Genomic DNA, 14,905 nt, shown 5'->3' with positions numbered 1-14,905 from the left:
CATTTTTCTGAGCGTTGGTTGTGAATGGAGAGTTGACATGATTTTAACTACCAAAGTGTCAAACTCCATATAAAAAACTGACATGAATTGACTTGACTGAATAATTTGCTACTCTTGTCGTAACATGCCTTGTTTAGCAGCACATCTCAGCTTAACAAGCCGCTGTCTGCTGGGTGCGGCTGTACGGCTGCGCTTCGCGCTGCTACCAAGCGGTCCGCACAGGCTCGGCTCGGCCCCGACCGAGTCAGAAAGCAACGCACGTCGAGGCGAAACGCGTCGTGGTGTTTGCGTGTGTGCAAGCAGCTTAACCCCTAAATTTCGGTTCGCGTTTGCCGGGAATCCAGTATAAACCAGGCCGCCAGTACAGGAGCTCGGTTACGTGGTGCGCTATTCGGACAGTTCGGCAGTGCGTATGGTTGTTCTCGCGGATTTTTGAGCGCACAGCGAAGAGGACGCCCTGCTGGAGAAGGTGAAGCAAGTTCTTTACAGCGCTGGTGCCTCGCCCGTTCACAAAGCCGGTGTGCTCGGTGTCCAAGGGGAAAGGGAAGTGAGTTGTTGTGTAGGAAAAAGCGTGTCTGTGGGTCTGATGTGCGCGTCCAAAAGGGAATCAAATAAAAAGGAAGTGTGCAAGTGGGTAAATAACGCACCCCCGAAAAGGTGGGCTTAATTGTGTGTAAAAGGGTGCACGCGCACGCCCGCACCAACTCGCCCGGCTGGAGTCGATTTTCCCAAGGTGAGGAATATTAGGAGGGCGCAGAGTTTCGGTTTCACGGCCGATCGGCCGGAACGGGAAATCGATCATTTTCCCAACCACCACCGCCGGGTCCACATCCTTTTCTGCGGGTGGTTATTTTTTTATTTTCGTTCCGTGTGCTCGAATAGTGGAAGTGTTTGGTGGGTTGTGCTGCGGGTCTTAGAAGTGTGTGGCGAAGAATCGCGATGCGGTAAGAAGTGGTTCCCGTAGCAACCAGCATTCAACTCGCCAAGCGAACCTGCCCGAACGCAATAGCATTACAATCAATCAGGGCACTGTGTAGCCGTACCCAGCACTCCAGCAGCAGAGCGAGGAAGAGCCCTCCATCCCCTTCGATCAATGGCCAGCCGTCGACACAGGACAGCCTTCAACTGCGCTCGGGCGGTGTAAAGTCCGCCAGCCACGACTGCATGCATGCAAAGGTAGGTAAGCCCTGGCCAAACCCACCCCAACGCACTCCAAAAGGGCACTATGCCGCCAAACACTGTAAACAACAAACATCCCCCGGTCTGGTCGGGAGCCTGTGCTTGGGAGTGGTTCGGGAGCGTCGGCCAGAGGCTACCGATCGCGCGCCACGCCAAAAGCGGCAAACCGATCGACGGGCCAGCACCCCAGAACCCCTCTAACTCCCCGCTAATTCGATAAATGTGAAAGGTTTTGCCCTTCACTTTACGGGTGCGGAGTGCGCCTTGCGAAGGCGAAGAAAGGAAAGCGGGGGAAGCAAACAGAAAGAAGAAAAAAATATCAGAGCTTGATCCGTGGTGATCCGACAGTGCCTCCAAGCCTTCCAGCACCAACAGCACACATACACATAAAAACGGAGCACGCACGTGGAGGCAGGGGCTGCCGCCTGCTGCTGGCGCTGTGCGCAAAACAACGTTGACGATTTTTGCTTTTCTCATGCTTATGCTAATTTCGTCACAAACAAAACCCCAAACACGAGGACGATAACGACAAGCGAGGGGTTGGATTAGAGTGTGTATGTTTGTGTCGTGAGACGCCCGCTGCCACAAACATTGGAGCTTGGCCGCGTGGGGATTTTGCAGCTTAAGCAAAGGTAGCGCGCTTCTTCGTCTGCAACTTGGATGGCGATGGTGGCGGCAACGCTAAGGAACCGTCCGCTTCATTGCGTTTCTGGTGTGTGTGAGTGTGTGTGGCTTTTCGTTTTTCGTTGCCTCTAGCTTCTTGGTCTGTATGCTGCTGTCGAATGGCGGTTATTTGCTGCATTTTAAACCGCGTGCTCCCACCACGCTTTGTTTGGTTGCGGTGGTTGGGATGTTGGGTTTGCTGGAGGAGGAGTGCAATGTTTTGGCTCGGTGGCATAAAACCTGTTTTACCGAGGCGCTGATGGTGGCTTCTTGCGTTCCGTCAGTACCGTGTCTCGAAGAAAGGGGCTTGGTGAAAAGCACAAAGAAAAAAAAAACAGTCAGCAGCTATACGTACAGGTTCGGGCAATATTGTCAACAAAGCTTGCGTGTAGACTTTTGCTCTTTCCTCTTTTCTGTCTCTCTCTCTCTCTCTCTCTCTCTCTCTCTCTCTCACACACTCTTTTCTGTTAACTGTAAGGATCCATCCTGGTGGTGATGCTCGCTTATGAATGTGAAGTTAAGGTGGTCGTTTTGTTTTCTCTTCCCGCACGACACCGGCCAAAGATCTCTCTAACCCCCTTTTTATGGGTTTTAAGAGCGGCGAACAGAATGCAGAATTAGCAGACAGTACCAAACCCCAGCCACAGAAGCCACGCTCACTGTCGTTGGATTGTCTTGGTGACATTTTGCGCGTCCCGAAAAAAAAAACGCAGTAACTGTCACCATTTTGCGACACAAGCGGGCCATCGGACCCACCAGAATGGCACGTCACAAATGAAGAAGAGTTCCTGTTATCTAAAACGTAACCAGAAATACAAAAAAATAACCCACAATGTTTCCATTCGCAGAAGCGTACGCGCGGGTAATACGATATTGCTCGCAAAAAAATAAAAATAAAAAACCGTCACACAACATCGCCGGGACCAACCGGGCCGGCTCCTTTCCCAGGGGCTGTTGCAGTCACCGACAAAGGAGGCGCGCTTCCCTCCCGTACACGGCGGTTGCGATGATACTACGCTCAGCTTCGTGGCCGGGGCGCTGTGTGTTTTTGGAATTCCTCACTTCGCTCGCTTTTCCAATTCGGGGCACCGGGTTTTTTTTTATTATCGCGACCCTCTTGGTGCGCGGGCGAAATCATGCCTCATGTGGGTCTGTGCTTGTGTGCGTGTTCGCCAAAGCTTAAGGCGCCCTCAGTATACGATCGTTCTCTAATTTCTCCGTTCCCGCAGCCGAAGTGCGATAAAAATATGGCCCTGGTCAAAGAACCCTGCTGATCAATTCCTCTCTGTATCTCTCTCTCTCTCTCTCTTTCTCTTTCTTTCTCAAGCTCTCTTGCTCCCTTGCAACATTATCCCAAACCTTCGACAACAACAGAGTTCTTTGGGTCAGCGAAAAGAGTGTTAGTTGTTTTATTGCAGAAAAGCAATCTCCGATGGGACGGGGGAAGCAGCGAAAGTGGGAGAAACACAGAGGAAGGAAAAAAAGGTCTGAAGAGGGTGTGTGTGAGTGTGTGTATGGTTGCCTAGTCTGGGTGTGAAACCAATCGCCCATATGTAAAGGGCTCGTTTCATGTTGAGTGGCTTTTTTCCTTAATTCTTAATTATGATACATCCTCCGCTCTTCGTTCGCTGTTTTCGGGGGCTGTTCCGCTGTAGCAAAGCCGTTCCCGGCCTGTTTTCCATAGCAGGCCGTGTAGCAGAGCCATAATTTTACGCCCGCATCCGGAAACTGGATGTTGCTGGATTTGATTGGTGAAGCGGCGGTCGATGGTATCGAGGGATGGAAGGAATGCACTGAAAACACAAAATTCAATCAGCTTAAAATATGCGTAAATTTCAATTAGGATTTGTAAGAAAAACAAAGCATCACATGCGTTCAGTAAACCTTGGTCGAGGAGCCACAACGAAGGTAAGCGGGGCAATTGAAACGACCAAGAGAGTCATATTTCCAATAAAACCATTCAAAAATAAATTTTATGATATGTGTTCTAGGAATTCTCACAAGACTCTCTAACACCATGATTGTTGGTATAAGGTTTATGGAATTTCTAACCAAAACTACTTTTATCTATTCTCATCAGCCGTGGTAGAAATGAGACGGAACATAATTGAAGTGGATGCTATCTTGAGATCGAAGACCTTCTCCTTCTTTGGCTCAACAACCGATGACGGTCAAGGCCTGCCAACCCACTTGTGGGGTTGGCTTTCAGTGACTTATTGATTTCCCCCCATAGCAGGATAGTCAGTCCTACGTATGGCGGCACGGTCTATTCGGGGCTTGAACCCATGACGGGCATGTTGTTAAGTCGTACGAGTTGACGACTGTACCATGAGACCGGCTCGAAGCCCTTATGGTTGTTTAATTTTAACTTTTTACCTCTGTGTTTGGAAGAGTTTTTGCTAGATCTACAGGCTTATTGTATTCTTGCAATATCTTGTCGACATCGAGTTGAATATTGCTAAGGAAAACAGATCTACCATGCAACTAGACTATCCCGCCTCAAATGGCGGTTTCGAGGTTTCCATAGAAATGTGTCAAGTAGTCGTGTTCACGCCCGTCCATGTGTCTTTCGATTCTAGAGTCGATCCAAACCGTTCTCGACGTCAAAACCCTAGCGGGAAATGGATCGAAATCGATATTTTACCAGTGTTGATATAAAGTATTTCAATTTTCGACTATGAAAAATTAATATGCGTTAAAATTAGGTAAAACTAAATGTAATAGACACCCATGAAAATCACTCAATGAAAGTAGATTAATAGAATTGATAATTCGTTTGATCATCTATAAGGAAATTCTTATTTTTTTGGCTGACATTATAATTTGGTAAGGGTTCTTAAAAGTCATCATCGCGAGCTCGTCTCAGTTGATTTTCACAAACAGACCTCTAAACCAATAGGCTCATTTCACATCGACCAAATTTCTCGGCTCGACTAGAATCGAGTAAAATAGTAAAATTAGCTCAATAGATATTCTACAGAAGCTTTTACCTTCTTCTACTAACAGATTATCTCAAACGGGACGAAATAAATATCATACAAAAACGTTTGTCATCAACTAAGCAGTGAACAGCACATGCAACCCTGCAATTTCTTCATATTCCCAAGCGCGCGGTGGTGTGTGAGACGAGTTCCGAAACATCTCCAAAACGGCAGCGTTCCGATCGTGGAAAGATCGTCCACCGCCTGCCTATAAATGGACGCAATGAGAGCCAAACCAACACAGCGACAGCACGCACGCGTTGTTCGCTTCACAGTGCCTGTTTTTTTGTTGTTTTTATGCCCAATTCTTTTATAAAAACGCTAGCCCAGATCTTGCGTGTGATCTCCTGTCATTCTCGCTCATTCTCGCTCTTTCTTTCTCTTTCTCTCTCTCTAGTTCTTTTTCTCCACCTCTAACTGATCAGTAGTACCTCTCAGGTCCAGGGTCGCACCTTTTTTTCCCTTCTTTCCCCGTGGTGTGTAGCGAATCCTGCCCATACCCGCCGGATGAAGTGGCTCCGGCGTTCATTCGCCTCCAATCTGTCTCTCTCGCTGTGGTGGAATACGTTAGCCCAAAATAGGCATTAAAAGCAGAAAGGGCAAGCGCAAGAGCGAGCGAGCGCGAGCCGATCGTAAAGTATGGTGCGCTCCTTGTCCGTCCCGTTTGGCGCTGGTGCCTTTTAAGCAGCTTAATCGTGTAAATATCGTCCAGGCTGGGCAGACGCTACACTTCAAACCTGCTCTCCCGTACCTGTGAAGCTGTAACCCAGCGGGCCCTGTAGCACCGCCGCGCTCCGCATCATCTCGTTTTCATTGCATGTCCACACACAGCAAAACTCTTCCGCTTCGATGTTGTGTGGCTTTCAGTATATACTTGTGTGTGTGTGTGTGTGTGTGTGTGTGTGTGTGTGTGTGTGTGTGTGTATGTGTGTGTTTATGTGTGTGTTTGTGGAGTTTACGCCTCACGTTTTGAGTCTTTTTATGCTTCCCTCTGTCTCGCCTTCTCGCACGGAGTGCCGTTGGTGCTTATGCTGCGGCGGGGTAACATTTATGCTTACCCATCGGGTCTCTTTCGACGGCTGTCGTGACCGGTTTTTTCGTTGTTTATTTGGTTTGTATTTATTTATATTTTCCATTCTTGTTTTCTTTCCTCGTCTTGCGGGCTGCACTCCAGCAAATGGCTCCCTCCGTCCTACTTGTTCACTGACTCTTTCCCTGTCTGTGGGTGCCTGGGTGTGTGTTATCATCTTTTTCCCGTCACGTCTCGTCGTGATATGATGAGACGGGCCGCGCGTTCTTTATATTCCATTTATGTCGTATTTCAAAATAAAGAAGAAGAAGAAGAAGAAAAACTCAGCAACCAACACATCGTTAAAACGTTCTCTTGGTTTCTCAACCCGTTCAGTGCGCTCACAATTCCACCGTTCCACCACTTCGGTATCGCCGGAGCCCTCTTGTTCGGTGCAGGGGCGAATGAATACAACGCCATAAACTGTGAATGCGTTTGAGCACACGCCTGCAGCATGGAAAGGAAGAGGCACACAGTGGTAGAATGTGTATTATGTTTCGGTTTGTCACTATTAATTGTATTAAAAAAAGAAAACGAAAAAAAAACAAACGAACGAAGAAATACGAAAGTGTGTGGTGTATTAATGATCGAGAGCTACGAAACACGTGTTTTTCATCTTCCGCCATATTCCAGCGCGCTGCTACTGCTGCCGTACGAGCACGGAGTTGTCGCATCGGAAAGGGAGCGCGCTCATCGGAGAGAAAGGGTTGCACGCTGGATGATGAAAACATTCTCGTTAGGATCGCTCCGGCTGGTAAACATAATTTGTTACCAGATGAAAGCGAGAAAGCGATATGATTTTTTTTTATTGACACCTTTATTCTTCCCTGGTGTGTATGTTTGCTACTTGGGAATCGGGGAGCATCTTGATCCAACCTGTCGCAATAAATCATTCCCGATTTGTTGGCTGCCAAAGCAAATGGAGTTGTATGGATGCATGTGCCTGTGTGTGTGTGTTTAGCTGTAATATCACAATATTATAAACGAGTCTCATAAATTTGTCCCACTCTCTCATTATGTCTCAAAAAAATAACGGTATCATTTCTTACATCATAATCATCCATTCTAAAAACAAAACAACAAACAACTTTATTGGGAAATGTTCCATCCATGCAGTGCACCCACACACAAACACACACACACACACACACACACACACACACACCCACTGGGGTTTTCTCGATTTATACGAGGGTTTTCCACTTCCACTTTGTATTGCAACATATCGGCGACGTCCGGATTGGAAAAACACATTTCTTCGTTCGCACACATGCCCGTTCCTGTGTGCACGTGTACGGAAGGTAGCGATAGTCACGATAGTCCCAGAGCGGCCTTTAGGCTTCAATGTGTGGATCTCTATATTCAAAAGCATGTTTCAATAGCCATTTCGTGCAAATTGTAATGTTCACACATTAATTTTGATTAGTTTGATATACCTGACGACTAGAACTGAACGTAATTAAGCAACACCAAAACAAAGGGGTTTTATCTTTTTTCGCGTAAAGTAGGGTAAATGTACCAGTAGTCATGCAATCTATATTGGTATAGATGTAGTTTAATGGATTTAAAGTGTTAGGAAGGACAATTTCTAAATATTTTAACACATAGCAATTGTAATATGTTTTATCTTGGCAATCGCAACCATTTTTACCATGAAACACATCAAATAACAATGAAACATAGTTTCGAAACTGTGGTCGTACAAGTAGCATAATATTGATTTCTTGTGTAATTTGATCGTAAAAAAATTTATAAATTTGATTGATGAAACTATTGACTAAAGCACTGCATCACACCTGTCGTCAACCCACACCCGGAAGAGTGTGCTTGATTTGAAGTCAATTTTTCATTCAGGCATATAAGCGAATTTTGGCCTGTTTTGGTAATTTACCTACATAAAAATCATTACTGTTGCTTACTTTAGTAAAAGCAGTACGACATGTCCAAAATATCGTCGAAAAAAACTAAAACGATCTGTTTTTATTGGTTTTTATAACTATAACCACTATAGGAACATTATATAATCATTAACAACGTTAACAGAAATATGTGTTTCGTTATGAAATCCTAAGGATTTTGGAAAAATGTTGACACATTTCAAAAAATAATGGATTTTTTGGTCACTAAGTAACGGAATGGTCCCATTTAACTTTTAAACCCTTTGTAAAAGGCTATAGAACATTTCGAACATACATAAATAACTTAATTACTTTTAATTTGCCATATGGACCTTATTTTAGTGCAATACCACCACTATAGGTACATTTACCCTAGTTGGAAGTTCAATTTAATTGGCGTCTATTCGAGTTGTAGTTTGTTTAAATTTTAGACCCTTTTTGCCATATTCCCTGCAATATCTAGTTTTTTATTTATTTCGTAAGTAATTGTATCCATATGTTATTGAAATTTCCTAAAATTTCAGCTGATCCTAGCTAACCCTATTTGAAAATTGTGGAAGCATTTTAATAAGAACATTTTATCCTCGTTATTTACCATTTACTTGCGTTACTTGCCAGGGATTCATGGAAGAGGTAAAAATAGCTTCATAAAATTGGCTCTTGCCACGAATCTCGTTCATACATACTTTTTCAACAGTAATTCGAGTGTTGAGAAACAAATATTACATTACATTTTCCGTTTCAAAACACATTTTGGCCCAAAGTAGCTCCATCGGGCTGTCCAATACATCAGAGCACACAGCAAGATCATGCAAAGAATAAACATAGGCAAGCGGTACGTGAAAAGTGAAACTTAACTCATCAATGTCCGCCCATTGGTTTGCTGAGGGGAACCACACTGTGCGGCGGGAAGATCGCTTGCAATTTGATATTGTTGCACTATCGTGCACGGCAGATAGAGATCCAAACCCGAAGCGATCCACCCACACCGAAGGCAGGTTCTCTTCGTCCCAGAATGTGTCCCAGCGCATTCGTTCTATTTTCAAACCCAGTTAGACCTATTTTTATCCATAACGTTCCCTTTTTCTTCCCTATGCTGCACACTGTGTGTGTGCTGCTCGCTGGCGAGCTCTCCAACCGTGACACTAGCGGGACATTCCAGCGGCGGACGCAAAAGAGGGCACACCGAGTGGTCTTCAGAGTAATTGTTGGTTGAGATAAAACGATGCGCTACCAGCCCGAAGGGGGAAAACAATTCAATCGATGACTGTTGGATCACAGAACGCACACGTCAAGCCGAGCCCGTGCCGTGGGAGGATGTGATAGCGCTGTTTCCCCGGAAAGCCGTCTCATAATTTCATTTGCTGAAATTGTGCAGCATTTGACAGGCTTTTTGCCATTTTTATTGTTGTTCATAAGTCTATCACAAGGGAAAATGTACGCCGAATATTGAACTTTTTTTGTTCAACACATGCGTTTTGCCCCGAGAGTGTGTGCAGCATTGATCAATGCTCAGCCCACCCACGGCCACACACTCAAACGAAAGAATGAGGCACGCGCGGGTGTGCTGTATTACGCTAATTTTCCCCAATTTGCACTTCCACTCTGTACGCCTCCTGCCCTTCATCCATAGCACCACATCCCGGACTACACTCATTAATATGTTTCCACGAATTATGTCTCATCTGGTTGGCGTATCGATAAAATGGAAATCATAAAAACGATAATGCTCCCCAGGGGTACGGGAGGAGGGGGAGGGGGTGGGGGAGGAGGGTTTTTTTCTACTTCCTTGAAATATGTTCGGAAATTCGTAGTTCGAAGAATTTTGTAGCAATGAACGCGGCGCGGCAGAAAATGCGAAATAAAGTGAAGTTCAGTTTGGAATTGTTTAGGAATAGAAGGAACCAACAAAAAAAAAATAGCCATCAAAATGGACGTTAATCGGGCTATACGTGCTTTTGTCTGCTACATTCTTTTGCAGCGTTTTTGTTTTTTTTTTTTTTTGTTGTGTTTTTGCTCTACTCGAAAGAAGCGCGAACGGTCTCGGGCAATATTGACTGCGAAATCCGCGATAAAGGCGCGCAACGCACCGAAGCACGCACATGATACGCAGATGGTGCGATGGTGGTGGGCCAGCCGCCAGGAGGGGGGAAGGGGAAGAGATCATTTTACATGATAATGATACCTACACTCATCCACAGCTCTTCCCACCCTGTTCGCCGTCAGCATTTGCAGACAAACAAATACCATGAACGCGTTTGAACCTTTATGAGCGATTTCAATTATAACACCCCAATCCGCCGGCCCAATCGGGGAGGCTAACGGACCACAAAGCTTGGAAAATGAAGGAGCAACAAGAAGAAGAAAAAACTAGCCCATAGACACACACACATATAGCGCGAGACCCATTGAAGCACACGAAATTTAAGCGAACTCTGTGTGGATGGGCAAAATAACAAGCTCCCTCAGCCTTGGAGATGGACCTGCTGTGTCTGTTTGGCTGTGTGCGTAATTGTGTCTGTGTGTGTATGGGTCTGTTTGTGCATTTGTGGTGGATCTGGCAACGCCGACCGTCAGGGGTACGTCTCACTCACTTGGGTGGAGTGTAACGGTGCGAGTCGGAAAATGGCGAGCCGGAAAATCAGGGTCGTTGCACAAACAGACACACACACACACACACACACACACACCCGTGAGGCAGTGGAAATTTATCTAAACGGTACACGATAAGAAAATTGTGGAAAAAAGGGAGGGGAGGAGGCGAGTAGAGAAACTGAGAGGGCAGTGGTAGGCATATTGGAAATAATAACATTTATTCATACGAAAGGAAGCTAGTGGATGGAAGAAGGGGGTGGATGAAGCTTTCTTTTTTTTATTTGTTGCTGCTTGTACGCTTACGGTTGTCCGCCTTTTTATTTTCTGTCGGGGAAGGGAGGGAACTGGAGAGTAGAGATAGCCCGCACGTCATAGCAAAAATGATCCCCCGATCCCCTCGCTCTCCTACCTGTCCCAGAAAGAAAGCATCTAAATATATAAAGGTACAATGCATAACAATCGTGTCCCCGGCAACAATGTGTGTGGGCGATCGAATTGTTTGGAAGAGTCATCGAGATAGGGCGAGCGCCAAAAGCTATCCCTGAATTCTGACCCTCCCCCCGGTGGGGGAGGGTTGCCAGGTGTGTCTTGAGTTTCTCGATTGCATCTCCGGCAAACTGAGTCGGAAGTTCCTAAAAATTGGTTCGGTTCGAGGGCGCTAGGACGCCGAGACGCTTTGGGTGACGTTGGAGTCGGTGGGGCGTACATTTAACCTGAAGTAATTAGGTGACCACACCACACCGGCTTCCAGAGGTGATACAGTTTGCTTCCGGTCATTCCCACTGCCCTGGTGCGATGTCTCAACAAGGCCCGCTTCCGATTGGCCTACCATATCCTGGCCCGGGGCGGTGTCTTGCGCTGCTCGTGCTGGGCTTATCTATCGCGCGCGCGTTTTTGCTTCGCCTCCTTTCGAGCAGCGCTCGACCCGGGGGAGAGTTCACACACTATCGAGAGCAACTTTCACCGAATGGCAATTCGTGGTGTGGCGAGCGATTGCAGTGGCCGGGAGTGCTTGACCGCGGTCGTCCGCCCAAAGCACGACGGGTGATTTCACGCCTCTTCACGCCAACGGTTTGAGAGGAAGGTAAGGCAGCGACACAGAGACAGAGTGAGAGAAAAGGAGATAGAGACAGACAGAGAGCGTGAGCGCGCGATAAAGATGCACGTGCCTTTAAATCAGCTATCCGGTGGTTGATCCGGTTTTTGAACCATCGGTGTGTATGTGTGTTTCGAGCGACTGCTGCTTGCACGCCTGGCCCAGTGGAACGTGGCGGCATGAGACCGATTTCGGTACTGCCGCTGGCTAGCTTGGTGGACACTTTCTAATGATTTGTCGGCCGATGTATGTGTGTGTGTTTGTATGTGGGGGACAGCTGACGGATCTTCACCTTCGGATCAGTCTGTTCACACCGTGCAACAAATTTGCAGAAACGCTTCAGAGGTCCGCGATAATCGATTCTTCCGCGCTGTCGGCGGCTGTGTTTGTCACAAACAAATACGATACGATCCGGCGGTAAGGCAGCAACAAAGCAATCTCTCCGGGTATCCGCTTGAGGGTATGCATTTGAAATGGGAGGGGAGTATGAGACTTTCTCCCGGGGCTTTGTGTTTGTCGTGGAAATGGAAAGTATCTTCCGTTGCCCATCAAGTCACAGTTGTCCGAGAATGTCTGAAGGTCATCTGGATAGCGTGAAGATGCTGATTGATATGTTGGATCTTTTGTTCCACGACAACTCAAGGTTCATGGGAAATACAAGACTTTGATACACTGTTATGATCTCCAGTTAATATTGGGGTTTGAGATTATTTGACTTGGAATCAAATGATCATCTGTTTTTGATTTTGTCTTACGATGTCTTACAATTTCCTCATGGTAGGAATTAGAAGTACCATGGTGCATCATTATATTGTCCAGGCTCTTCTAATGGCATAACCCCGATTTCAAGATGATTCCAACGTCCGAGACTTCTTGGGTTAAAGTCAGACGTGCTAATTGTTACGGTATACGCTCAATTCCATCCCCTTAATACTGATTCCTCCAGATGACCTGAATGTCTGCGACTGCGTTGGCGGTAGGTCTTCCGCCCATGTCTTCCATTGACCTTGTGCCAACAGCTAATTCCAACGCATCAACGACCTGACGGAAGAATACGCTGATTCTTAGGGAGTGGCTACTCTACAGTTCCGCACCAGGAACCTCCCAATGTCATTGGCGCACACATCAAAGCAAACTGCACCGTTTCTGCGTACATCTGCCGTGATATGGCAAAACAAAACTCACACCTCGCATTGCCAGACACCTCACTGTACCGCCTGTACTCTAAAGCACCATCTTTTCACCAACTGCAATATGGTGAGGTGTAACGACACAGAAAAATAATAAAAACATATTTTTTTACTATTCACGCTCCGGCGGGTGGTGATCGGTTTCCGGCCATTCCGTGTTGTGTCTTCCTCCACCCGTATGGGGTGGGAGATCGCTCAAGAAGCCGTTTGCTTCTTCTTCTTCTTCTTCTTCTTCATCTTCTATTTTATGACTCGCAATTGGGTCTTTCGAAAAGCGATTTTTAACCTCGGTCCGGGGCGTACAAACTTTTGTCACGCTACTGTGCACCGCGTTGGTTGGTGGAACGGTGTTGGAAGGCTGTAAGAGTGCGCGGGAGGAGAAGGTCATGTTCAGTGGGTCGGGCCGATCACCAATTTTTGGGTTTGAAAAAAAAGGCAGCACCAAAGCACAGAGTCCTACTTTTACAAAATATAGCCATCGAAGATTGTTGTGTTGACGCTTGGAGGCGTTTAATTTTTTTTTTCTGCGTTAAACAATTCCAAGCTGACGGGCGGGGTGCCTACCCAGTGGCAGTGGCAAGAGAGTCTAGCCTTTACCGCGAGACACGAGCCACAAACTAAAAGAGAAAAAAACAACAAACAAACACACACACCAAACAACTGCACCAAAAAGCCAAATCGCCGGTGAAGCAACAATTACTCCTCACCGGAGGTCAAGGGAAACACACCAAACGCGTAGTCGCCGGTTGTGTGCGCGAACTGCTGCTGGTTTTGAGCGTTGTTACGTGATCGTCGTGCCGGGCGGCTCTTGTGTTGCACTACCTTAGAGGGAAGGAAGTGACGGGAGGGGAGAGGGAGGTGTTAAGGTCTACTCGTGGATGTATTGTTTTTTTTTTTTTTTTTGTTTAGCTCTTTAGCCCGCCAGTGATACATCGGGCAATTTCGAGCGAATTGTGTCGTTGAGTGGGTTCCTCGAGCAGAAACTAACAAGGGAAATCCGAGAGGGAGTCGTTTTGGTTGTATTGTTACACAGGGTTGGAAGGGCACAAGAAAGAAGGGTGCAGAAGGAGTTGGTGTGCGCATCAAAGCATAACTTTGCTCACTTTTGGCACCCAGTCAAAGGTGGCCCTGGATTATGCGGAAAGGACAATAAAAGGATGAGGCAAACATGGATGATACTGAAGCAAACCGTGCTGTGGTCCATGACTGTCAAACCTCTGACTTTTTTAGCAAGGGTTATAAGCAATTACTATTTATTGTTGACATCTATCAGCTACAAATAAGTACAAGTTGTACACAGTTTGCTGCTGTATCTCGTATCTTTGCAGTCTGTAAGTCCGAAGATGTATAAAGATGCTCATCAAATGGGCCTTAGTAAATAGGGATTTTAGTTGTAGACAAAAACCACAAATCCGAATAGCATGCCTAACTTCCCAATCAAATAATGATAATTGTAGAATTGAACTTCAACAAATAAACAAAATATACAAACAATATTACGACCTGAAAAAAGGAACTCTTGAAAATATTTTTCTCAATAGAAAGTTCCATCTAGCAGCTGAAATTATTTTAGTTATTTAAATTATTTATTTTTAATTTAGTGCGAGTTGGACCAATAACAAAGTTGCAGCTGACAAGGTTGAGTTAACATAACTGAGATTGACATTGATTTTTTGAGAGCGTCTATAACCGCTCTTTACAAAATTTGTCCCATTTTCGATGATTGATTTTTTTGTTTATTCATAATTATTTTGTCAAGAAAGATGAACAGCAGCTTCAAAAAATGCTACAAAATGCATTTAAATATTGTAACTCATTTTAAACAGAAAAATGCTAAAGAAAATGACGATCTTAGGTTGTACACAATTGTAGAAATCCAATGTGACAGAACGTAACTGCCAACTGGATTTGGGTTTACTGGCAATCCCGCAAGAAGAATATTATTCTATTGACAGGCAGAAATTTCAGCTTTCTTGCTGAAACTATCCAAGGGACCTGTTTTGGAATTTACAAAATTTTAAAATTTTACACTTATAATTTTGTTTTATAATAATGATTGCCTTCACATCTCAACACAAGCGATATGTCAATCGAAAGCTAACGTTGTATAGTAACAGTTGATTTTTTTTTTGCTTCAATTTGATGAAAAATGTTCAACCCGCTTGTTTTGTGGAAACGGATCACGTGCATCATGATGATACGGATCTGCACAATGCCGGAAAGCACTACCGGAA

At 45.6% G+C, this 14,905-nt stretch overlaps 1 protein-coding gene across 1 annotated transcript in view; it reads left to right on the top strand.

Annotated features, from left to right (window-relative positions):
• Window positions 1-258: 258 nt before the first annotated feature.
• Window positions 259-14,905, top strand: part of LOC121597901 — a 109,333-nt gene continuing 94,686 nt past the window's right edge. The window contains exon 1 of the mRNA XM_041924241.1: window positions 259-1,176. Within this exon, the coding sequence (XP_041780175.1) occupies window positions 1,169-1,176 (8 nt within the window). The 5' untranslated portion in view covers window positions 259-1,168. The remainder of the gene's footprint in view (window positions 1,177-14,905) is intronic.

The sequence above is a fragment of the Anopheles merus genome, chromosome X (assembly GCF_017562075.2).
Source record: "Anopheles merus strain MAF chromosome X, AmerM5.1, whole genome shotgun sequence".
Classification (NCBI taxonomy): domain Eukaryota; kingdom Metazoa; phylum Arthropoda; class Insecta; order Diptera; family Culicidae; genus Anopheles; species Anopheles merus.
The sequence above is the reverse complement of the archived record's forward strand: the minus strand, read 5'-3'. Positions and strand labels throughout refer to the sequence as shown.